Source organism: Diabrotica undecimpunctata, chromosome 4 (genome assembly GCF_040954645.1).
Source record: "Diabrotica undecimpunctata isolate CICGRU chromosome 4, icDiaUnde3, whole genome shotgun sequence".
Lineage (NCBI taxonomy): Eukaryota > Metazoa > Arthropoda > Insecta > Coleoptera > Chrysomelidae > Diabrotica > Diabrotica undecimpunctata.
Genome location: NC_092806.1, coordinates 34724856 through 34751690, shown reverse-complemented (window position 1 = coordinate 34751690; position 26835 = coordinate 34724856). Strand labels below are relative to the sequence as shown.

General features: G+C 31.8%; 2 protein-coding genes across 2 annotated transcripts in view; one reads left to right on the top strand and one right to left on the bottom strand.

Moving 5' to 3' along the window:
* Positions 1 to 26835, bottom strand: part of Appl (amyloid-beta-like protein) — a 671165-nt gene that overhangs the window by 641344 nt on the left and 2986 nt on the right. The gene's annotated exons all lie outside the window — the stretch shown is intronic.
* On the top strand, positions 18345 to 19409 carry LOC140438211 (uncharacterized). Its single transcript, XM_072527922.1, has 4 exons — positions 18345 to 18382; positions 18470 to 18541; positions 18603 to 18677; positions 19074 to 19409. The coding sequence occupies exons 1-4, from the start codon at positions 18352 to 18354 to the stop codon at positions 19241 to 19243; spliced, it is 348 nt and encodes a 115-aa protein (XP_072384023.1). The 5' UTR covers positions 18345 to 18351; the 3' UTR covers positions 19244 to 19409.

Here is a 26835-nt window from a genome sequence, read left to right as displayed (position 1 = left end):
CTATTACTAAACCATTCTATAATAAAATTTTGGGTCAATATAAAAAATGGTTTGTTTATATAACAGATTTCTAGGAAAACGTACCTGATCGAGACTTGAGGGTTAACTATTTGGAAATCCCTAAGCTTTATTAGTTTATTATCAGTTGTACAGTCGGTTACTGTATCAGAGTTTAGTCACAAATTGCTATATCCTAGTTTAGTTTTGTTGCGTATACCGAAAAGCAAAGAACACGTTTTAAAACGTTTTAGACATTTCTGTGAAAAGATGACATCTAAATTAAGGCTATGGTTCGCACCTTATTCGGAACTTTCTCTAGAAGGAGATGGAGCATTTTGTAAACCATGCGGCAAATCGGTAAGTTTTATTTTTTCTCTTTTTTTCTCGTCCCACAACATAACTAAATTCTAAAGCGGTTTTAGAATTCTAATTATTATTTTTTAAATTCTCAGATTTCAAGTAGAAAAAAGTACTTTATTGACCAGCTTTGTGGAACCCCACTTCATAAACGTAATTTGGAAAAATTAAATTCCTCTAAGTTAGCCCAAATACCTCTGCGGGATAGTTTAAGCAGTTCAAAAAAAAAGGAGGAAGACGCATTTAAATTTGATTTATGTCAGATGATGATTGCATCCAACATTCCTCTATATAAAGTTAATAACCCTAGTTTTAAATGCTTTTTCGAAAAATATCTTAATAAATCCTTACCGGACGAGAGTACATTGAGAAAACATACTGTGGAAAAATGTTATGTGGAATGTATTTCAAAAATTAAGCGGGAGTTAGAGGGCAATTTTTTGTATATTATCGTGGATGAAACGACAGATGTATGCGGCAGGTATATAGCTAATTTATTGATTGGAATTTTGAACGAAAACTTTGCGAGAAAACCTTATTTAGTTGCCGTTAAAGAATTGGAAAAAACAAACAATTTAACAATAAGTCGATTTATACAAGATAGTTTAACAAACCTCTTTTTATCCAACGCTATACCAGTGAATAAAATAGTTTTAATGCTTTCAGATGCTGCGGCATATATGTTAAAAGCTGCTGTTAATTTAAAGATTTTTTATCCTAATTTAATTCATTGCACTTGTGTAGCCCACGGGGTAAATAGAATTGCTGAAGAAATAAGAAATCTGTTTCCGTTGGTAAATAATTTTATAAATTTTATGAAAAAAGTTTTTGTAAAGGCTCCGTTGAGGGTGCAAATATATAAAGAAAGACTTCCCGGTGTCCCTTTGCCACCTAAACCAGTAATTACAAGATGGGGAACCTGGCTCGAAGCAGTTTTTTTTACTTTGAACACTGCAATGAAATAGAATAAGTTATGTCAGAATTTGATGATGATATTTCCGAAGCCATTCGAGAAGCAAAAAAAAAATATTATAAAATCCCAAATTGAAACAGGAACTCGCTTATATCAATGACAATTATAAATTAATAGTTACCACAATTACCTTTTAGAAAAACAAGAGATAAATTTATGTGAGTCAGTAAAATTAATAGATAATTTAAAGACGATAATTAAATCGGCAGCTGGAAGTAACGGTCAATTAATTTAAAAAAAAATTAAATATGTTTTCGACAAGAATGAAGGTTTTTCGTTTTTATCTAGTGTTGCTAAAGTTTTGAATGGGACATTTCCGAGGAATTTCAAATTATGCCAGATTTATTATCCGCTCTGAAATATGCTCCAATTACATCTGTCGATGTCGAACGTTCGTTTTCAATGTACAAATTAATTTTAAGAGATCGAAGACATAGTTTTAAGACCGAAAATATTGAAAAACATTTAGTTGTTTCTTTAATGATAAAATTTTAAATAGTTACAATGTTTAATTATTAATTTACAGTTATTTAGTTACTAGTTTATTTATACTAATGTTATGATTATGATGTGTAAATATACCTGCCTTAAGTTAATATTACGTTAATTCACTTTGTACAATAAATAATAAGTTATATTCCTTTATTGCCTATATTTTGCCTAAATGTTAATATTCCTGCCTTTTTTAATAAAAATCTTTGCCTATATAGGCGCCTTTTTCTTCAATTTTTGTTGCCTATAAATCCGAGCTTTAATAATAACTACTACACTATAACATAAAAATTTTAGAATAATACAGCTTCAAGTAATTACAAATATATAAGGACTTGCAAAAACCGAAATACACATATCAAAAATGTCTAAGAAACATCACTATTATTTTACATTTTTCAATAAAAACATAAACATTTTATTGTTAATAAAACCATTCAATTTAAAAACTTGTTCCCTACAAATCAAGGTACGCCATGAAAATTAATCAATTGCACTGTTTTATTAAGTGCGCAAAATTGATATTTGCTTTAAATCGTAAAGAAAAAGCGCTTCAAATTTTTAACGCAACGATAGTCATGGACCGTCGATATTTAACACATGTCCAAATGGTAAGTGTTGTGACTATGAATTAGGCTGGTCTGTCACAAGCTGATGTTGCACGTCATTTTGACGTGTCTCCGAGCATGATTTCACGGTTGTGCCTTCGATATGAACAATTTGGTAATGTCGCTAAAGGACATGGAGGTCGTCAACGTGCAACTAATTCGGCAGGATCGGTGTGTGCTGAAACTAGCTCATCGGAATGTACATATAACTGCACGTTAACTCTGTGAAGCCTTAGAAAATACCCACAATATTACTGTATGTGACCAAACTTTGAGGAATAGATTACATGAAGCTGGCCTGCACGACCGACGTCCATTAAGGGTTCCCATGTTATGTCATGAAAATTGTGGATTCAGATTAAAGTGGGTACAACATATGCATTGGGGCTCACAAGAATGAAGTTTTGGGTTATTCACAGATAAAGCTAGATTTTGTTTCTACCCTGACATAAGTAGAGAATGTTCCTCCGTGTAGTGGTCTACAAGTCATGATGTGGGCTAAAATAATTTTTTAATCATCGAAATGTTTCCATTTCTAATCGTATCTTAGAAACTGTTTCATTTTCCACTGTTGCAGGTCCTGATTTGCGTTAGATGCAGACCACATACTACAGCAGCAGTAAAAGATTGGTATCATAATGGAGATATTACACTTTTACCGAGTCCAGCACAATCGCCAGATCTGAATCCAATCGAGCATGCATGGGATATGCTTCAAAGACGGATTGCATGATATTCATAGTAGACAACGTCTTTAAGATGTTATTATACAGTAATGGATTTTATTGCCTTAAAACGAAATTGATAATTTAGCTTTAAGCATGCCAAGGCGGTGTCAAGCTATAGATAATACTGATGGAGGAAACACAGATTATTAAACACATTTGTTATTAGATTTTCATTAAGAAAATAGATAGAGAAAGCATAATGAAATTAAGATAAATTAATTGCTGAGTAATGAGGCATTATAAGGGCATGTCACTTTTTAAAAGCTAATCAAAATTGATGTTTATATGAGAAAAAAATTGTGTTCCTTGGATATTTTTAATGTGTTTAGTCATAATAACCTTCTCCTCTTTTAGTATTAAATCTGTAATACCACGAAAAGTTAACGATTTGTAGATAACAGCAGGGATGGAATTGGAAGAAAAAAAAAGAAATAAATTTTTAATTCGTTAGATTACCAAAATACAGCGGTTTGTACCTATTACTCTTAGAAACGAACCAAATGTCATGATGGAAATATTCAATCCGTTTTACGTATCTTTGTGAACAGTGAAAATTCCTTTACCAATTAAGAATATCGATGACCATGCTGTGTGATGCGATTAGTTTTTCTTACTACTAAGTACGTAAAAATGGTTGATATTGATCGTGAGATAAATGAAGCTTACTATTTTTTCGGGTTTTAATTATGAAAATTCGAATATAATTCGATATATAATGCGTACGAATTTGTAAACCTGGGAGCGCTCCTTAACACTGAAAATAATACTACCGCAGAAATAAACCTCAGAATTTGCACAGCCAACAGATGCTATTTTGGGCTCAATCTCTTCTTTAAATCCATAATTATATCGAAAAATACAAAAATAAAATTCTACAAAACAATAATACGCCCAGTCCTAACATATGGTTCAGAGACGTAGACTCTAACAAAAAATAATGAAAACATGTTAGGATGCTTCGAAAAAAAAAATACTAAGGCATCTATGTAGCAGTGAATGACAATGGAGTGTGGAGAAGACGATACAACTTCGAACTTTATAGAATATAGCATTAACCTGAGGTGGATAGGGCATGTAATGCGGATGGAACAAAATGACCCAGCTTTAAAAACGATCCTCGATAGACCCATTGGTCAGAGCCAAGACCCAGAACAAGGTTCCTTGATAACATCGATGAAGACATGAGAAATATGGAAATACGTGCTTGGCGAAGGAAGGCGATGGATAGGGACGACTGGAGAGAAATTGTTGAGGAGGCTAGGACCCACGTAGGGTTGTAAAGCCAGAATGATGATGATGAAAATTCGGACTCAAAAGCCACATTAACAGATCAACCATTAACATGTATCACACTACATATATTAGTAATAAATCACAAATGTGTACATAAACAGATAATGGCACATTTTCAAGAAAAGTTGGCCAATCCTGCCTTAGATCAATGACGATGATTAACATAAGCTGCAAGCTATATCCAGATATTGGAAAAAGAGAAAGAAGACAAGGAAAAAGATGAAACCAAAGACAATAGATCATTTTTAGCAAAATATTGGATGTACATAGTACATTTGTTGATATTTATGGCAATATGTTCAACATCCAATCCAGAAGCCCAACAGGGTCAGTGATATGTGAAATAGTTATTATTTATTTGAAAGTAAACTCAAACGAAGCAGATTCAAGAAACTCTTAGCGAAGCCGTGGGAAGCCGATAAAAGACTGGACAGAAATCACATTTAAATTGTTTGCAAGCAAACAATTTCTGAATTTTAAATTAATAATCCCTCTGGCACACGTTATTAAAATGTTGCTGTACGTTGATGAGTTTTTAAATATCCTATATATATATAAATATAAATATTTAAATATAGTATTTATTATATATTCTGCTCAGCCCATGTTTTATTCTATAAATTGTGTTTTTTATGTTTAAATATATTATGAAATTACTTTGTGACATTGAAATTTTTGTTAATCTGTGTAACCAACCGTGGTAGGTTGCTGATTTATAGCTTATCGGGTGGGAAGATTAAAATGTATTGTTTTGAATAATTCATGTCTGACCCTGTTTTCGATTTTTTTAAGTATTGTCACAAAAAAGAAATTATTGAATAATATAACTATTTTATTTCTACGGTTTTCGATGAAAACGGTGAGCATAGCAGTTTACTTTTCAAATCCAGCATCCCAAAAGCCATATACACTATAGGTACATCATAACACATGTGACCTTATTGCTGAATATTGTTCTGAAGCTATTTTCTTATGGCATTTTAAAGTAATTATTATTTAAATGGGAATAAGCCACAATTATAGGTTAAATTACGTTTATTGACGTTTCAATTTCCACTTCGGAAATCATAAGGCAAAATAAAAGAAGGTAGGTAGACGAAAAAATGCAAGAAATAGAGCAGGAAAGAACAGACAGAAATACGAAAAATTTTTACAAAAAGATCAAAACAAAAAATACAAAGGCAAAACAAACGGAATAAAAAATAAAGAAGGAACAGTGATAATAGAGGATCAAGAATACAAGCAAGTATGGAGGGATTACTACAGAGAGCTCTTGATGGAGGAAACAACAGGAGAAGAAATTAATAACGGGGAGGAAACGGTGCCCGAAGAAGAAGCAGACGAAGTAGATGAAGTAGACATCGAAATTTCAAAAGAACCAACATTAGAGGAATTCGAGGAAGTAATACAGAGAAACAAAAACGGAAAAGCCCCTGATAAAGATGGAATTAATATGGAAATAATAAAATACGGAGGAAGGGAGCTGAGAGAAAAAATACTGGCACTATTAAAAAATATATGGAAAGAAGAGAAAATTACAGGGGAATGGGAGGTAGGGCAGAGCATAACAATACATAAAAAGGGAGACCAACAAATTTGTGAAAATTATAGAGGAATAACGTTCAAATAGCTAGGAGTTACAATAAGCAAAACCGGAGAAAGGAAGTCCAAAATAAAAGGTCCCATACTGGGACCAATCAGAACAGAGCAAACGAAGTAGATGAAGTAGACATCGAAATTTCAAAAGTACCAACATTAGAGGAATTCGAGGAAGTAATACAGAGAAACAAAAACGGAAAAGCCCCTGATAAAGATGGAATTAATATGGAAATAATAAAATACGGAGGAAGGGAGCTGAGATGAAAAATACTGGCACTATTGAAAAATATATGGAAAGAAGAGAAAATTACAGGGGAATGGGAGGTAGGGCAGAGCATAACAATACATAAAAAGGGAGACCAACAAATTTGTGAAAATTATAAAGGAATAACGTTCAAATACCTAGGAGTTCCAATAAGCAAAACTGGAGAAAGGAAGTCCGTAATAAAAGCAAAAATGTTAGCAGCGAATAAAACTTATTTTGCAAACAAAAGATTACTTAAAAGCAAAACACTGACTAAGAAAACTAAGATGAACAACACCATAATTAGGCCAAAATTATTATATGCAGGAAAACAACGATGGTCAAAAAATATGAAGAAGACTTAAGAATAGGGGAGAGAAAGATTATGAGGACCATACTGGGACCAATCAGAACAGAGCAAAATGAATATAGAAGCAGAACAAATGCAGAGAATTAAGAAAGAGCTTAAGGAAGATATCGTGACTAAAATAAAGCAATGCAGAGTTAGATGGTTAGGTCACATTTGGCGAGAAGGAGATGAAGCACTGACATACGAAATGATAGAATGAAATGGAGAAGGAAGAAAAAGAAGGGAAAGACCAGATCAAAAAGGCTGCAGGAAGTTGAAGAAGACCTTCAAAGGGCAGGAGTCAGAGAATGTGGAGGAAGAACTAGAGACAGGAAAAAATGGAGACATATCGTCAAGAAGATAACATAAACAAAAGGGACTGATCCACCCAAGAAATAGGATCTAGAAAGCATTCGCGGTTTAACCCCATCTGGGGTGTATAGCCATTATATACAGTGTGGAAACCACTTATGGAATAAAATTGTTTGTGTCCTTATTATAGAAAATAATAAAAAACTCTGAGACACGTTAACTTTTAAATTTAAATGAGCGCTTTTTAAACATAAATTTATAGATACAGGGTGATTTTTAATGAAACACCCTGTATGTTTTTATGTTTTTTAAAGATTCTTAACAACCTGATTTCAACGAACTACATCATGTAGGGTCTATAATGAATAATACAAGGTGAAATTTTGAAATTAGTAATTTATCACGTGTCATGGTATTATTTTAAATTAGCTAAATACACAAAATACACTTCTACTCTAAGTGTCAGTATGTTGCGGAAAATTTCTGTTTAGTAACCGTGTTAACATTTTTTGTCATGAATAGGTAAAAACTGTCTGGATAGTTTGCTAATTAAACTAAATCGGTAAATAATGCGAATTGTTATCAATCAGTTGTTGGTGTGTTGATATTTTACATTAAAATAATAAATTCCTTATTAAAAACTAATTTCTTACAGAAATAAAAATGAAATATGTAACTGAGACCCGCTGAATTGAGATTTTAACGATGATCGATTACGGGGAGAATTGTAGAAATCAAGTTGAAATAGCAAACTTATTTAATCAGAGGTATCCTCAGTTGCCTAATATTGTACAAGGTACTGTGTCTAAAATTTATGCACAATTCAGAGAACTTGGACATCAAAAATAACCATTAAAAAATAACCTAACTTCATTGAAGATGAGGTGAAAGTGGATATTTTGTTAAGTGTCGCAGAGAATCCAACATCAAGTTCACGTCAAATTGTACGTCAAAATAATGTGAGTCACAAAACTGTCCTAAGGTGTCTCCATGAAGAAAAACTTCATCCATATAAATTGACTTGTGTGCAGGAGCTAACAGAAGATGATCCAGATCGTAGAATGGATTTCTGCGAAAGAATGATGGATAAAATTAACACAAATGAAATAGCTCTTGGCACAATTCTTTTTTCTGGTAAATCAACATTTACATTGAACGGACAGGTAAACCGACGAAACTGTAGATATTGGTCAGCGGAGAATCCTCATTGGATGCGTAAGACACACACTCAGTATTCTCAAAAGTTGAATGTTTGGCAGATATTATAGGAGATCATATTATTGGTTCTATATTTGTAGATGGTAATTTGACAGTGGAAAAATATTTAAGCATGCTAAGAGACGATGTTCTTCCTTACTTGGCTAACTTATATCCCAATCCAGTAGATCCTACCCTACTGCATGAAACTATCTGGTTCCATCAGGATGCTGCAACACCCCATTATGCTTTAATGGTGAGAAATTACTTGAATGAAATCTACTTCAATAACTGGATTGGACGAAGGGGTACTATAGACTGGCCAGCTAGGTCGCCAGATCTTACGTCTTTGGATGTTTTTCTGTGGGTTTATCTCAAGAACAAAGTATATGCAACACAACCAACTAGCATTGAAGACTTCAAAGAAAGAATAACTACAGAAATACGGAATATTTCACCTCAAACTTTAAAGTAAATTCGGGACGAGTTTTATAGGAGACTGTGTTATTCCTAACAACAAGGTGGAAAACATTTTAAACCTTTATTTTAATGTAATCCAATCAATTACTTCGGGTATTCTATGAATTAATTGTCTTGAAGAAAATTATACTTAATTTCAAAATTTCACCCTGTATTATTCACAATAGACCCTACATGATACAGTTCGTTGAGATCAGATTGTTAGGGAACTTTTAAAAACATAAAAATATACAGGGTGTTCTATTTAAAAAACAGATTATGGACTATGCCAGACTTGCGTGAATCACCCTGTACATTCAAATTCATGTTTAAAAAGCGCACATTTAAATTTAAAAGTTTAGGTATCTCAACGTTTTTTATTATTTTCTAAAATAAGGACACAAACAATTTTATTCCATAAGTGGTTTCCACACTGTATATTACAAAGCATACAATATGTAAAGAACATGTTTTAAGTTCGAAGACGCCACGTTATTTGGTACTTGTTTGGTAGCCATCAATATTGAATGTTTTTAGTGATTATGAGAAAATGGGAAAATTGGTCACCGGTACGTGATCAATACTTTTAAAGTATAAGCATAAGCATTTTATAAGTCTTAGCACAATCAATATAAAAGCTGAACTGCGATTGTACATTATGCCCTACCCAAAAACTTTCCATTCCACCTTGTTCCAAGTCTTTTACTTCTTCCTTAGACCAAATCTTGTTTCACCAGAAAAAGCGCCAATCTCTATCGAGCTAAAAGCTATTGCCAATCGTCTCTCGCTCAATGGTGAGCAGTAACCCTCTGAAAAACCGTCTGGCTCGTAAATTGGCACTATGCAACTCTCTGCGAATTATATAGATAGAAATAACGCGATGAGTGGTACCTTGGAAATGAACTCTGATGGCCGAGGCCGTGACATTTCGATTTCGGTGGGTAAATGGGATCGGATATCTATTCTTCCTTTCTATAGAAACAAGTACATGTCCACTACGAGGATTTTTTTACACCGTTCCAGTTTATTCGTATCTGTGGATAATTCGAATAACAGTTGTTCGGGAAATATTCGAAGTAACAGATATATATGTAGATTCGAAAATCCAGTTTAAATTAAAGAAATAATTATTACGTACTCACATAATCAAACGAACTAAACAGAACTGACGTCAAATGTACTAACTAATAGGCAAAACTTTTTCTGTCTCCATTTTTTATTATCTTGTTTACTCGGGAAATACAAGTTTTTTGACTAGCAACAAGAACGCACTAAACATACAGCAACTTAGTTATTTACAGGTGCTCCGACACTTTTAACATGTGTATTAAGGGCATAGGCGCAAAATTTCGCTTGTCAAAATGTTCAATGTGCTTTAAATGTATTCATTTTTTCGAATCCTGAGAAAACTAATAAATATATTTGAAAAATTTAAACACAGAATGAAAAATTACGGTATTACCGAGGGCCAAAAGTCCCTGAAATCTTCTATAATACTTATTTTAATAAGTTACAGGGATGAAAAGAGAAAAGTTAGTGTGACTTTTAATTTCAAATATCTCATTCAAAAGAAACCTTTTGATTATTCTAGGGGACTTTCGGCGCTCGGTAATTTTGTATTTTTATTCTGTGTTTAAATGTTTTAAAAATAGTTATTAGTTTTCTTATAATTCGAAAAAAATAAATACATTTAAAACGCATTGAACATTTCGACGTGCGAAATTTTGCGCCTATGCCCTTAATTGACTCTACATTTAGAATAGACGATCATCTTTCGGCAACAGACTAAACGCAACTATACAACAAAATAAATAATTCTTTATTTCTAAAGCCATATTAGTTACAGTCGCATTGACTGAAAATTTAAAGATCTATGAACTTTGTAAAAGTATAAATTAAAATTTTTACTTATTACAAATTTTATACAGTTACAAATATATTATAGTTGTTTTATAAAACTATTAAATGATATGATGTTAAACATTTTATCTGAATTTTTCTCCTTATTTCATCTTTAATTGTTACAAAAAATGTAAATATATTTTCCAGCCGATATTAAAAGTTCAAAACCTATTACAAGATTCAGAATTCATGAGAAATACATCGCTAAGTAAAAAATTCCTTTGGGTTTCAAAGCTCGAGAATTTCTGATTCGGAGACTTCAGAAGCGAAAGTATCAAACAAACTTTTTGTTTTCATTATAACTTGGTTGCTCTATCGGCTTTGCGTTTAAGTACATAAAAGGTTGTTTTCCTCATTATACAGCGACCCCCAGTGCCTACGCTTCACAAACATTTCAAAAACTAATGGAAGAAGAATTTGGTGAGTTCATATTTGCCAGTTTTTGCACAAGACAGTTATTAAAGAAACGAAATATAGGGTGTCCAAAAAACTTTGCCTAAATTCTTCTTTCATAAATCCTTTATTATATGATTTAGATACACAAGAAAATTAAAGGAACAATGTTATATACTTTTTTAATGTAAAAAATATGTTAGTATGCAAAACATGTGTAAAGGAGATCAAAATTAAGAACCTAGAGAATTGGTATAATAATTTTACTTTAATACCCTCATGAAAAATAAATTATACATAAAACGAAAACGTAAGGGTTCTTTGTCATGTTAAAATATTTATTTGCCAGAGTGGCACGATTTCCCTAAAACTGTTTATTGCGTATTTACACATTTAAGATTTCAACAAAATTCTTTAATTAAATAAAAAATCAAGCAATAAAACACTGAAAACTTTTGTTTTCAACACTTCCACAGATTTTTTCATAATTTACTGAGCTATTTTTTGGTTATGCGTCTTCTTCTTCTGCAAGGTTCATTTGTAGGAAAGGGTTGGGTAGTGCTTTATTACGAAAAGGAATGAACTTAAAGTACCCGTTTAGAATCATTTGATCCCCTTCAGGCTAGAGTTGAATGTGTTGAGGTGATACGAAAAGCAAAACAGTCCAGAAACCCGCTGGGGTAATGGTGTTCTTCTTGGAGGCTGTCGAGTGGAGTCACTATTCGAATTAGAGGCGAGAGACTTGTCTGGGTGTTATGGATTTCACGGGATGGGAAGTACCAACGTTTTCTGCAAACACTAAGCAGAATTCTGAGCTACGCAGAGGGCAGCTTTTTCTTTTGATATTCTTCAAGAAAGCTGAATAAGTTGAAATTATACTCTAAAAAGGGTCGAATGAATGTTGTAATCGTTATAATTTGTCACCTCGAAGTGACGTCCTTATTTTAAATACCTAGAGGTCCTTCCTGTTGTTTTGTTGGTCCATTTGTTCTAGGAGATTCATGTAAGCACCCCTTTCTTTCATTTTTGTAGTTGCCCTAATCCAATCCCCTTGCCATTCACTTATCCACGACCCAGCTACTCCGAATAAACCCTGAGTGCCGTTCGCATAAGTTTCGTTTATTTTGCTTGCCCTATCTCCACCCCCAGTAACTTCTGTTCTAATTTTCAACCTCTTATAGCAATACCCTATGTGGTACGCAAAATATTTCGTTACAAGGTTTTGATTGTTATGCGTCTAACATTTTATGGTCTTTAACTAAATAAGTTGAGGAGGGGAGAACCGTTTGTCTCAAGTTGGTCGTTAAGAATTATATCTGTATTTTTTAATTTCTTAATTTCCATAGATTCTAATAATGATAGCTTAATGCCTTTAAATTTTAAATGACGAATTTGAAATTGGTTATTAAAAGAATGATTGTGATCTAGAAGGTGAAGTGCTTAAGTAGAGTCTGTTTTTCTATTATTGACAGCACTTTTGTGTTCTGCTATCTGTTTGTTAAAGGTTCTACCAGTTTGGCCGATGTAAGTTTGTATACAGCACTGTGTAAGGCTCTTTTGGCTCTTTTTATTTTTAATATATTTGCTTATGTTGTTGTTTCTTCTTTTTGTTCCTAATATATTTACTTAAGTTGTTGATTGTTCTAAAAGCTGGTGCTATTCCCTTATTTTTATGTGTTTGGTTATTTTTGATGATATCTGCCTGTACATGTACAGAAAGGAATAACACCAGCTTTCAGAACGAACAACAACTTAAGCAAATATATTAAGAACAACAAAAGCCAAAAAAAGTACTTACACAAAAGCAGAACACAATACAGCTTTCAATAATAGAAAAACAAATTCTACTTTTTCTACTTCTACAGAGTATTTTATATTTTTCTTTTTGTTTAATTTTTATTTCGTTAGTATTTAAGTTTATAGAATTTTTTAGTTTTGTAATGAACTATTCCATGATTTTATTAACATCCGTCGTAGAAAAAAATGTTTCAAACAAAAAATGTAGTTGAGATAATTTTGAACAAAAATGTCAGTTAGCACTTTTTGTGTAGAATGAACCGTTCCTTCAGAAATAACGCTTGAAGCCACCGCTGATTTTCTGCCACCATTACTAGAGAATTTCCATTGTTAAAGCCTTATTTTCAAAAGCTATGAAATTTTGAGTTTTGGCAAAAAATATGCCTAAAAATGCTGAATTTAAACTTTCACATCACAAACGCACGAAGACGGCATTAGGTGTAATTTGTAGCTGAAGTTGTATAGTCTTGAAAAACGTACTTGTGCGATCGAAAATATAAAGTTTTGGTTTTAGATAGTTTTGTAATGTGAAAGTTTCAATTCAGAGGTTTTTTTTAAACATATTTCAAATGCCTCATATTTGTTGCTAAAACCCAAAATCGAAATTTCATGGTAAATTGTTAAATTTCATTTCATAAATTTTAAGGATGGTACTCTTAGAAATGACAATTCCATAGTGACGGGTTAATGAAAGTCAAAAATTTGCGAAAAGTTTTCATATAAAAATCGTAAAAATGACAAAAATTGCGCAAAGTTTATATATTTAACAGCTTTATAAAAACTGACTTCGTTTGGGGAAAAATGCAGAAATTGAGCACGAAAGCTACACTATTCGCCTTTAAAACGCATTTTGATTTTTGTCGATAGGACGCTCTGATCAAAAAATATCAAATTGTACCGTCGAGTTAATACAAATTTTGATGTAAAAAAATTGATTTCATACGTGTAACTGATATTCTGAGTGAACAGTTCATTATACAGAAAAAGTGATAATAAAGATTTTTGTTCAAAATTATTTCAGGTAAATTTCTTGTTAGAAACATTTTTTTATTCCAGCTTCCAGTAAAGTAATAGTAGAATTGTATTGGATATTCATTCACGCATATTTATAAGCTTAAAAACTTTTTTAAGTCGTAGATTAAATACAGTGTGCAGCAAATGTCTAAAAACTGTTTCAGATTGGCAGTGGGGAGCGGATTTTAAATTTCACGCTTATAAAAAAGAGATAATTTAGACAACTGATTAAAAAATATAATATATATATATATATATATATATATATATATATATATATATATATATATATATATTGTAAATATATATATATATATATATATATATATATATTGTAAATATTTTTGGTTAAGTACGTACAAAAAAATACTTCTTCTAGGAGAAGAAGAAAAAATACTGCAAGTTCCATTATTCATAATTTAGAATTAATGTTTTGTTAAATTTGTATTACTTAATATATTATTAACTATAAATAAACACTTTATTGTAAAAATGTGTATCCTACAAAACTCCATAACATTGCATCACCATCAAAAAGATGCTTATTATTTTAAATGATGTACGTCAACAACGAGGTGTTTGGTCGGTTTGTTTATACCTACATTACTTAACAAGATGCCAATGACCTAACGCTATATCTCTGATAGCAATCACTTTCATTAATTGGATGTAGTCGTTCAAAATAGATGTTCTCTGACTGAGATTTTAATCATTGTTTATTTTGACTAAGGAAATTCGAAAATAAACTTTAACTAAGCAAAAATAGTTTAACAGAAACATATTTTTGAAATCAGTTTATATTTGTTCAGATGAAATTAATAGGGTGCACATCAAACAGACAAGACAGCTACAAAACAAAGCTAGATTACATAAGGACTTTCTGCAATGTGCAATCCAAGATTAGTAAAAAAGACCGAAAAGCAAGAAGCCTGTTGTGTTTTGGCTAAAAAATACAATTAAGAGCTAATATTATAATAGTAATTGTACAAAAGGATCACAAACTTTGGACACATTTGTAAAATCTCATCAAATTATCAACAGTAGTCTTTAAGAATCATATATAAGAATTCAATGTGCATCACAAAAAAATCCCTAAAAGCAAGCTAAACTAGCCTATCTGTCATACTTTACGTGTAAATATGTTTTTCCTAGTTTTTTCAAAAACGAAATTAAAGGGGAAAAGTAGGTAGGGGTCTGGTGCCCCCTTCCTACCCGAATGGATAGTTGTTTTTAGAAAATTATAAAAAATTATTTTTATTCCGTGAAAATAACTGCAATATAATCAAAATAAAGATGTACTGGGAGTAAACAGAATCACGCTAAGACACGTAGGAAGCCATAGGCGTAAGGTTCCGCCTTTCTATTAAATTATTAAAACTTAATAGAGTTGCTACTTATAGTAAGATTGGCTTTCAGTTTGTTGCAACTGCAATTAGTGAACGTTACTTGTTAATCGTTGTATTTATTTTTTTACTTTTATTTCCTTAATTGGTTCTTAGTTTTTAAATAACTAAAAAATATGAATTCGATGTCAAAGCGAAAGAAATTATTTTAAATATTTATAAGTGTGAAATACAAGAAAATTCCTGCTCTAACTATACATGAGTCGGTAATAAAAGTTGCACATCAGTCAGGTGTGTGCAGGCGAAGTATTTATAATATACATACTCAGAAAATATAAAAATACTCAAATACTTTTCGACCTAAAAGTTAGTCGGACTTGCAACTCAATAATCGATTTAGTAGACAGCTGATCGTACTGCCATAATAAAGAAGGTGCATGAATTTTAGAAACATCTTAAGACACTTAATTTTAAGAGTCAAAAACGAGAAAGGCAGAGCATGTTGTTAGAACAAGATAAGATCGTTTTGTGGGGAAGGGAATATTTTAAAGAAAATTAAATCTTACCTAAATGATGGTCGTATTTATTACGTGAATGAGACTAGTTGTTTTCGGTATTAGAGAAACTAGACAAAAATTTAGTGATTGTTTCAGTTCAGATAGTTTTAATGCTCCGTACCACACAAGATGAGTGGAAAAAATACCGACAACGGCGTCGAAAAAAGCAAATAGTCAAGATTGACTGTGATAAAAAAATATCAGTTTTGAAAATTTACTTTTAAAAGTCGACATTTTGACTATTGTGAATAAACATAAAAAAATCAAATAGTGTTGAGGCTTCCGCCATACCACTGTGAGCTCAATCAAATTGAGTTAATTTGAGCAGACTTAAAAAATTATATCGCGGAGAAGAATACTAATAGTTTTAAATATTCATTATATAAAAGATCTTTTTGATGAAGAATTCGCGAGTATACATCCACAAAATGGCATAAATGTATGCAGCAAGTTCAGCAGAAAGTCGAACAAAAGATGTGGGATCTTGACAATATCATTGAGACTCAAGTTGAACCACTAATAATTAACGTAGTTAATGATAACAGCTTGTCAGACACTGATGCTGAGTAAAATATTAATTTGCACTTTGAGTTTTTTTGTTTTATTTATTAGTCAGATGTGTAGAATGTTTTTATTTTTGACGAATGATTTTTTCTGATCTTTGCATAGGGTTTTTGCTTTGAAATTTCGTTTTACGAAGTTTCAAAGCGAAGACGAGTACATTGTATCATGTTCTGAAGTTATTTTCTTGAGGCATTTTAATATGATTTACTATTTTTATTGGGAATTAACCAAAATTTAATGTAAGATATTAATATTGATCATGACAGTTAAATATGTAAAAAACACGACAAAAATTTTAGCATGATAAAAACAACAATAATTTAGGTTACTATAATTTGTACTATCAATCGCTTTCAGTATCGATTCCAAATTATTTCGGTTCCGTACACAACACAAATTCTTTGAAATGAACAATTTAATACCAAAAATATCCAGTTTCTATTATTTATAAACATTGATGTTTTCAACAACGAATTCTAATAGTTAATTAATAAAATTGATTAAATAATTGGAAATTCAAAACGGTAATTACTGTTCTTTATTAGATTATTTTCATTGCTATATGCCATCGTTATATTGTGATTTTAATATCCAACATTTGTAATATTTTTAAGGAAAAACAATAGCAAAAATAATTAACTTATTAAATTATTTCGTAATGAATATGGTTATGGTTTGTTTAAGAGCACAGTCAATACTGTTTTTTAAATATCAATGTGCTCAATTAGCCCGGTCAAGTTAGCCCAAAACAAGACATTAAACGAATTAAAAAATATTTGCAAAAATACAGCTGAAGATAACGGGAAAATTCAGATACGATTAAAGCTGAGGTAGTGTAAAAAAAATATTATTACTGAAAAATCAGAAACAGCAACATTCACGTTCTATAGATAACCATAGTATTTTAAATCAAGTTTGGTACGAGAAAAAAAACTAAATTAAAAAGAAGAACGATTTAGGATCTTTCGATCTATAGAGTTCCAAAAAAAGTTACCTTCTTATATAAGTTACGGTACGTACGCTTGGAAAGGGATACTCGTAACAAAAAACGAGTGCAATTAGCTTGTCCTCTTCCAACCTCTGCTTCGGCTCATCAACACCTATTTTGGGTATATATATTATTAAGTTAAGGTATAGCTTGGTAATCAACAAGACCCAAAAGACTGGAGTTGGAAGTTAATCGACAACACATTGGAAACTAACCCCGACTTTACTCCCACCTACACCGGAAAAACTCCTCAATTATTGTGAAAACTCCTTAAACTGTACAAAGGGATGCAATACAACATGCAGTTGCAAAAAGTTTGGATTGTTTTGCTCGTTATCATGTAATAGTTATCAAGGTCAATCGTGCTCTAATATTGAATCGCTATCAGGCGAGGATTTATACGATATCAGCGAGGAGGCATCTGAACGATCGCTACCACAGACCACTAATAACTAGACGTTTCACGTAGGTAGCTCAAGGTCAAACTAAACTAAATGTCATTTGTAGTACCGATACAAATCTTCTTCAGATGTCGCTTTACTCTGTCTTTACCTTTACTCTGCAGTTTAGGTTTAGAACACAACTAAAAATTATAATTGTCAATCGCTAATAATTGATTAGCATCTATATAGTCAGATTTTGATTTGAATTTGATGGTTATTATTGCAAAGAAATTAAACTAAACTTGGTTTAATATCTCTGGGTTATTGTTAGCATTAACCTCAAATTAGTTTGTAAATTACAAACCACCTACCTCAGTGATCTGTGTTTTAAATGTTCGTGGCGGTGTTCAAACAGTATTTTGCAGATTAATAATAATTAGTTAAATATGGTTTTTCACAATAAATGTTGTATCCTACAATGTACCAATTCGTCATCAATTAGACATGCCTTTCCAAATCCTGATAAAGACATTATACGATTTAGGAAGTGGCTTAGTGTTATAAAAAATCCTAATTTAGATATGATGAATTCCTGGACAGTTTTTAAAACAAAACGAATCTGCCACAGACACTTTGAAGATAAGTTTGTTTCTTCATGGAGCCATAAATTGTATAAAAATGCAATTCCTAGCTTACATTTGTATGGTGAGTCCAATAAATATTTGATATTAGAGAACAAATAACTGATTGATGATTGATTTTAGATTCTTCTTCCAATTTACATCCCAGAAGTATTTCAATGTTGAGTGTGGAAGCAAATGTAAACGAAAGTAAGTAACCCTAATATGTAATTAATAAAAATTATTTTACTTGAAGTGAATCATGGTATAAATTATTATATTAACTTTTTGTTTTAGTTGAGAGTCCTTCAACAAGTAGAGATGCACAATCTACACACATGTTTCAATCATTTGAGATACCCCATTGTAGTAAGTATTACGAAGATAACAATTATTTTCAAATTGGTTACTATTTTATGAAACTTTTTAGTTGCCGAACACAATGATGCACAGTTACCAAACGAAGAAATTTTAATACAAACTGATGAGAGTAAGGATTTAAAAGGTAATTGTAGTTAAAATTTTATATTTTGTATTGTCATCAGCAGATTTGTAAATATTCTCTAATATGGTTAACTATAAAATTAACAGTTTGCTTAACCTTCTGGTAGTGATACTAGAGTTTTTAAGTTTAGTTGCCTCAGTGTCATAGACCAGCTGGGGCTAAAAACTAGAAATAGGAGCTTGCCTGTGTTTATAATCTCCCATTGCTAAAATCTAACAAAGATCTATGAAGGTACTGAAACATTCTAGTACTTACAATAAATTGTTTAATACTCACATCAAAAAACAGTCTACCAAGTCTCTCACTCAGTAATGCCACTACACGAAGGTTAATATAATGAATCAATTTTGCCTTGTAAGGATTGAATAAAGAAATTAACATCACATTTATTTTTAGGTGTTGCCCTTAAGAATATCACACCACTGAAAATATTGCAGCAGTGTAATATATCAAGAGGTACAATTACCACTAAAAAGAAAAAATTATATGGAGCATTAAAACAATTACACCACAAATACTCTTTGGAAAGAAATATCTGTTCCATAGTATCCTATTTATCTCCATAATTGGTCATCTTAATACATCTTGGTCATTAATTTGTATTCATGCTTGTATAGTGTGTATTATGTGCTCTTTTAGTTTGAGTTATATTTATATTTAATGATTTGTAAAAAATCACAAAGTCAGATCGGGTTTTTATGTAATAAATGTACCAGTGATGCTATGTATGTACCAAATGAGCTATATCAAGCACTACACAATAATCTTTATACTGCCACTGTTTTCTGTGACTAGTCCAAAGCTTTTGATTGTGTAAATCACGACATTTTGATAAAAAAAAACAAAATTTCTATGGAATTCGAGGTGTTTCTTTGAATTGGTTCCAATCTTACTTAGGGAATAGGAAATAACTAGTTATAGCAAATGATACAGCTTCTAGTCACAAAAGCATTGTATGTGGAGTATCACAAGGTTTAGTATTGGGTCCTCTACTTTTCCTTATCTTTATAAATCACATCACCAACTTAAAACCGATGGAAACATTTTTTTTTGCTGATGATACCAGGATTACCTGGAGAAACTCTAATATTGCAATTCTTCATGCAACTATAAATTCTGATCTATTTAAAATAAAAACCTAGTCAGACTCTAATTTACTCTCTTTTAACGTGGATAAGACAGTAGCATTATCCTATAAAGCTCTTCAATCCTTGCTTCTTAATAATAGCCAGATCAGTATCATTGATTCTGTAAAATTTCTTGGTATTTTTATAGTCAGCAATCTTAAATGGTCCCTTCATATCGATTTGTTAAGTAAGAAACTAGCCTCAGCCTGCTATGCAATAAGATCTGTTTTGAAGAAAATTAATTTAGCATCTTCCAAAATAACATATTTTTCTTTGTTCGAGTCTCATCTACGATATGGTCTTCTTTTTTGGGGTTCTAGAACAGCTGCCCAATCTGACAGTTGTTTTTAAATTACAAACAAAAAAAGAGCAATACGGTATCTTTTTGTTCTCGGTAGAATAACATATTGCAGAAGATACTTAAAAAATCACGGAATTTTAAGTCTTCCTTCTTTATATATTTTAGAAACTGTTTGCTTGATTCGTAAACGCCTACATATTTTTTCAGCAAGACCTAATCATGACTACTCCACCAGAAATTCAAACTTTAATGCGTATTTACTGATCCCGTCCACTGCGTTAGTAAAGAAATCTATATTATATTCAGTAAAAAGATTATACAATCATCTCCCTTTGCAACTTAAATCTGCAACTTCTTTCCTTAAGTTCCGTAAAAGAACAAAAACCTATCTATCTGAAAGACCATATTATTCAGTAAAAGAGTTTCTTAACGAATAGCTTTATGTACAAGTAACTAAAGTATTTGTATAAATATATATTTGAGTATCACATGCAGAAACTTAAACGTATTAGTTCGTAAGGATTTATTATGCAATTTGCAATTTATTTAAATTTTGCAATACATTGTGTATTTTATTATCTTTTATTTTGTGATATTGACGATTTATGTAATTTCAGTAAATTTTAAATTGTTATTTTTCTGACTTTTTGGTTTAGTGGTAATAAAGCATATTTCTATTCTATTCTAAATTCATATACAAAGTTGTTTTACATGTATTAAATAAATAAATAAATTATATTTGTTTTATTTTTTCGTAAACGTTATTGTGTATATTTGAATTTAAAAATAATTTGCACATTTTAAAATTTCAAATACATTTTTTTTTTCAAATATACCAAATTATATTTAAATATTTTAAGCTTTATTTAAATTTTCCCACCAAAATTAAATTTTGAATTTCCCGCGTAATTTATCGCTTGAATTAGTTCCGATACAAATCTCTTGGAGCGCTGAATTTCATATCCAACTAAAGTATTGTCGTGAAGCATCTAGAGGTTAGGTGATCTGTGATCGCTACTGGGACAATTAAATTGCACCCAGCGGGAAGAAGAAGGATTACACACACAATTTACACACAAATTACGAATGTTTGAAAAGGTTTTTAAAACCCCCGCCCATTCTGACGTCAGAGCTTAGGTAGTCCATTTGTTATTTTCATTTTGGGAATGTTTCATAATTTTTTGTACAGAAAACGTAAAAAAGATCTTACTAACGAATGTGAAACTGCTGCTGAAAAGAAATGTGATTGAAAATATTATGAAATTGTAAAGAAAATAGTAAAAATAGCAATTTTGTTGAATAATATAATTCATAGCATTCAGTGAAAATACTTTGTCCTGGTTTATTTCTAGTTTCATATTACCATACTAACGTTTCGATTCCAACAAGAGGTCTTTACTTTTGAGATCAAAAGGAGTTTAAGTTAGTGGGCTAGTTTCTGGTCCATTATCTGTCATATACTAAATAAATTTAACTAAATCTAAATAAAACTAAAATCTCTGATCTAATGTACTAACCACTACGTATTACAAAATGTACAGATCAAAGTTTGCATCAAATTCATTATTTATCAAAACTTTTATTATCTTTCCCTAAAATCTTATATGAATACTGCTTAAAATATTGATCTCACGCATGGTTTGAATCATTTCTTTTATTCAAATCTTCCGTCTGTACAGATAAATATTGAAACAACCAGCCAGCAGTTCAATGTTCAAATAAGAAATGAACAAATTAAAAAAACGGACCAATATATCATAAGTGTAATAAAAAGCGGCCAATGGACCGCATCTGCCATAAAAAAATGTGTCTGCTACATTAAAAGTCGAAAACATTAACATATTCCTTATTGATGGGTGATTAAAGAACCGTTATGAATGCAAATTGAAATTCTTCAAAATTAACTTGACAAGATGTGAATGATTATAATTGTATTACATAATAAAAGCCCAAAAACTGTAGTATATATAATTACTTAATTGTACTAAGATCAAAAATATAGAAATGAAGGCAAAATCACAACAGAATAACAAAACTAGAAAATATGTACTGGCGGAAACTGCTTGATTAAAAAAAAAATATGGATTCTACAATCACTGTACTAAAATTTCTAAAATTCAAGAACCGAAAGTAAAACAAGATGGAAACGAATCAGAACTCAAGATAATACAAACAAAAACACAATAGTACAAACGACCCAAAATAAATAGAAGAAATAGAAGAAAATGAAGAAAAAGGTAAAATACTCTGATAATAAAATTAAACGAGATAAAGAAGAGTGAGATGATTAAAAAGCACAAGCAGCTCGACACTTTAAAAAAATAATAAAAGAAAGACTCTTAGAAAAACTGTATGTATTGATTCTTTTTCTACTCTATAATACTCTACAACATAGCCTAAATATGAGACCTTTCGCTATTTACCGATGTTTAGATCTCTTTGGACATTAGCTCTGCCTTAAACCTCACCATTTGTAATACGGTCGACCCATAGAATTTTAAGGATCCTTCTGAGACACCACATTTGGAACGCTTCAATATGGTTTAGCGATCTTACTTCAAGTGATCAATTATTTAATTTATCGTATGACACTTGACACATTTACATTTAAATTTACATATATTTTGTATAAAACATAATACATATGTTTACAAACGAACATCTAACTTATTTATATAGTCTATCGACTCTGGAGTCGGCATTAGGAAATCCACTGATCTGCCATGATAGGATCTTGTGGGACACTGTTCTCTAATGTGACAGTGACATATGATTTGTGGTTGTCCGCAGTCACAGAGTGGGGATGGTCGATTACCCCAATTGTGCATCATGCAACCGCATCTGCCGTGTAGGGTTCTGATTCAGTTCAGCATGTGTTGCGTGGTAAGTCAAAACCTGGTGGTTTTTGTGTGATGTAGGGTAAGCTGCTATTTTGTTCTATCCATTCTTGAGTTCAAGTGGTCGTTAAGTTGAACTCATTTTCCACAGCAGTCTGTGCTGTTTTTATTGGCGGTCCTCTGGAGTGTAGACAGTTACCGTTGCAGCATCTATTTCCTGATGGATTGGCAGGATCTCGTTACTAAGTATCTTTCTGTACTCACTAGTGAGGGAGTGTCTGCGCCATAGTTTGGGTGGTGGAATATGGCTCAGTATTGTTCAATTGGGCATCTACTTTGTATATATGTGGGCTGTTAAGCCAGACTGAAGGGCATTATTCCACGGTTAAGAAGACAAGGGCAGATGATCGCAAGGTGGAAGCCGATGCTCCCCATGTTGTGCCGGACAGCTTCTGGATGATGTTTTCCTTGAAAGATAGGGTTCTGTCATGAGTCACCCCAAGGTAATTTGGTGTTTTATTGTAGGCGAGTGTAGTATTGTCGAATTGGATGTTGAGTGTTCTTCCTGCAAGCTTGTTATTTAGGTGGAAACTGGAAACCTCTGTTTTGGTAGCGATTGGTTGGAGCCTCCATTTACGGAAATACTTTACCACTGTGTGTAAGTCCACCGTGAGGATTTCTTCTGTTTCTTTAAATGACTTACACCTTGTTGCAAGGACCCAGTCATCGGCGTAACCAAACTTCCTTGATCTGGTTTCTGGTACATCAGCGATGTACAGGCTAAAGAGAAGAGGAGCTAGTACAGATCCCTGAGGCAGTCCATTCTTCAGTTTTCTGTTAATTACTATTTAAATGGGAATAAGCCACAATTAAAGGTTAAAATACGTTTATTGACGTTTCAATTTCCACTTCGGAAATCGTTCTCAAAATACAAACATTAGTAAATTAAACAAATTTTGTTTTTTGTTACTTAGTGAAAAATTCTTCTAATAATTTAATTTTATCTGACTCATCTGTATTGACAATTCAGACATACATTATACTGTTAGTGATTCCATAGTAAGTTATGAGTAAAAACCAGAAAAAAACCTCTGTTGTTTTGAATGTTGTTGAAATGTTGAATTTATTTCCTATCCTTTTAAGCTTTTCCGATAATCCTTTTATGTATGGTATCGTTATTTTCCTCGTATTATTCCTTGTATATGCTGTAGGATCTCGTTCTAAGTTGTTTTGTTCCATTCGATCGATTGTTGAAAATTCCTTATTTATAAACGATAAAGGATAATCATTTTTTAATAAAACAGACGTTAACAAATGTTTTTCCTCCAAGAACGAATTTTCGTTAGAACAAGTAATTTTGGCTCTATCGTATAAGGATTTAATGATTCCCTTTTTAATAATAATATTGTGATTTGATTTGAAATTTAAATATCTGTTGGTGTGTGTTGGTTTTCTATACACCTGAGTTTCGTATCCAGTATCGTTTTTAGAGATTAAAACATCCAGAAAAAGATAATAATATAAAAAGGAATATAATAACACATAACCTTTAGGGCATTGTAATAGGTATAGGTATTGTAATAGGTTGACATGTTGAAGAAAATTTGCTTCATGCTAGTGAACGATGCTCTTGCCTTTTCTACTCTTATACGTATTTCCTTCGCTTGATCCCAATTTGAGTTAACTGTTGTTCCCAAGTAGATGTACGAATCCACGTGTTCAATTCTTTCATTGTCTAATATCAGTTACTGTGGTGGTTGTTGGGTTTTGCTTACTAACATCCATTTGGTTTTTGTGATATTTAGTCTGAGTCCGTATTGTGCACTTGTTTTTTTGTATCTTACTCATTAGGCAACTCAGTTCCTCCATGCTACTTGCTAGAATCACAGTGTCATCAGCATACCTTATGTTATTAATTATTTCTCCATTTATCTTTATGCCTTCTGTGCTTTCCTCCAGCGCTGTCTTAAATACTTCTTCTGAGTATATATTAAAGAGAATAGGAGACAAGATACAGCCCTGTTGTACCGCTTTCTTGATCTCAATTTTATTGGTCAATGTAGATCCTACTTTCACTTAAGCTGTTTGACCCCAATAGAGACTCGCTATTGTTCGAATGTCTCTGTAGTCGACTCCGATCTTATGGAGAACTTCAATGTGGCCGCTGTTAGGTCTATGAAACCTATGCTGTCTACTACGATAGCTGAATCATTAGCATATCGTCGATTATTTATGAGAATTCCATTTATTTTATTACATTTTTCATTGTGTGCAAGTTGAAAATTTTTTTCTAGGTATATATTAAACAGCAGAGGGAAGGGGATGCAGTCCTGTTTCACACCCTTATTTATTTCTACTTGTTCTGTATCTAGACCGAGGGTAATCCTTAATTCTGCTGTTTGATTCCAGTATACAGCTCCCAATACGTCGGTCTTAAAATAAATATGACAAAAACAAAAGCAATGACCAACACAGACATTCCCAGGCGCATAACTATAAATGGCAGTGAGATAGGACAAGTCCACGAATATATCTACCTAGACCAAATTCTGAAACTTGACAAAGAAAATCAAAGTGCGGAAATCACTAGAAGAGCAAGACTGACATATGCAGGATTTGGAAAACTCAGTTGGATACTGAAGAACCGCAAAATACCTCAATACTTGAGGACCAAAGTGTTCACGACATGAAAAGAATAGGCGGAACAAATTGGAAGTATGTTGCTCAGGAGACAGATCGATGGAATGAGTTGGGAGAGGCATATGTCCAAAAATGGACGAGAGAAGGCTAAGAACAAAAGAAGAAAGAAGTCTTACATTGTCAAAAGTCTTTTGGTAATCGATAAAGCAAATAAATACGTCGCTTCTCTGGTCATGCACCAATAACTGCATGTAAAAAGTGCCTCACGTGTTACCAAACCGTTTTTGAAACCAAACTGAGTGCCTACCACCGTGTCTTCACATTTGATTCAAGTTGATTCCAGCAAATCTGATGGTATTTTCCCAATATTTTATATGTTATTAAAGAGTTTGTGGAGATGCTTGGTATTGAATAGTTTAATTTTCGGATTTACGTTGTAAATTACGTGAGTCCTACAGCTTTATTATTTTTTAAATCTCAGATCGCTTATTCCACTTAATTAAAAAAGTTTAAATAACACGTTAAACTAATTGATCGCATAAGATATTGAATAGTGCAAAAATAAACAGCAATAATTGACCACAGCCTGTACAGAACTGTACATACTCAGTTAAATATAAAATACTTAAACTTTAAACTGTTTTTGATTGCGATTTTCGATCAGCAATTTATTCCTCTAATCGCATTTTAGTGTCTTAAATTTTAAGTTTTGTTTGCTATTGAGAGAGAGAGAGAGAGAAAGTAATAAAGCACTGCCAACTGGCCATTTTTTAAGCTTTCCTGTTTGTAGGCATACAGTTTATTATCTTAATTTTTACGACTATAACGGCAGAACTATGTAATAAACTAACTATTTTAGAATAAAAGTTCCGAAATAAAATATTTATTATAAAAAATGGACAAAATTTCTGCGAAATGACTTAAAAATATTTGAATACTAAGAATGAGTGATAAACTTGCTATAATAATCATTTGGTAGACAAATCGCAGGATAAACAGATTAAAACTATGAAATGGGAAACTATTGAAACTATATGAAACTAAGAATTATTCGAAATTATTCTTGGAAAAGAGGCCTCCCATTCATAACTAACCCTAAGGCGGGTGAGGTTTACAAAGCAATTTAATCTTCTTAATAGATAAGGCTTAATAATAGACATAACGATAATACTACGAAATTTTTAATTTGGGATTTTCACCCCTCGCCTACTCATAACAATTCACAGATCCACTCCAAGTTTATTTTACAATAT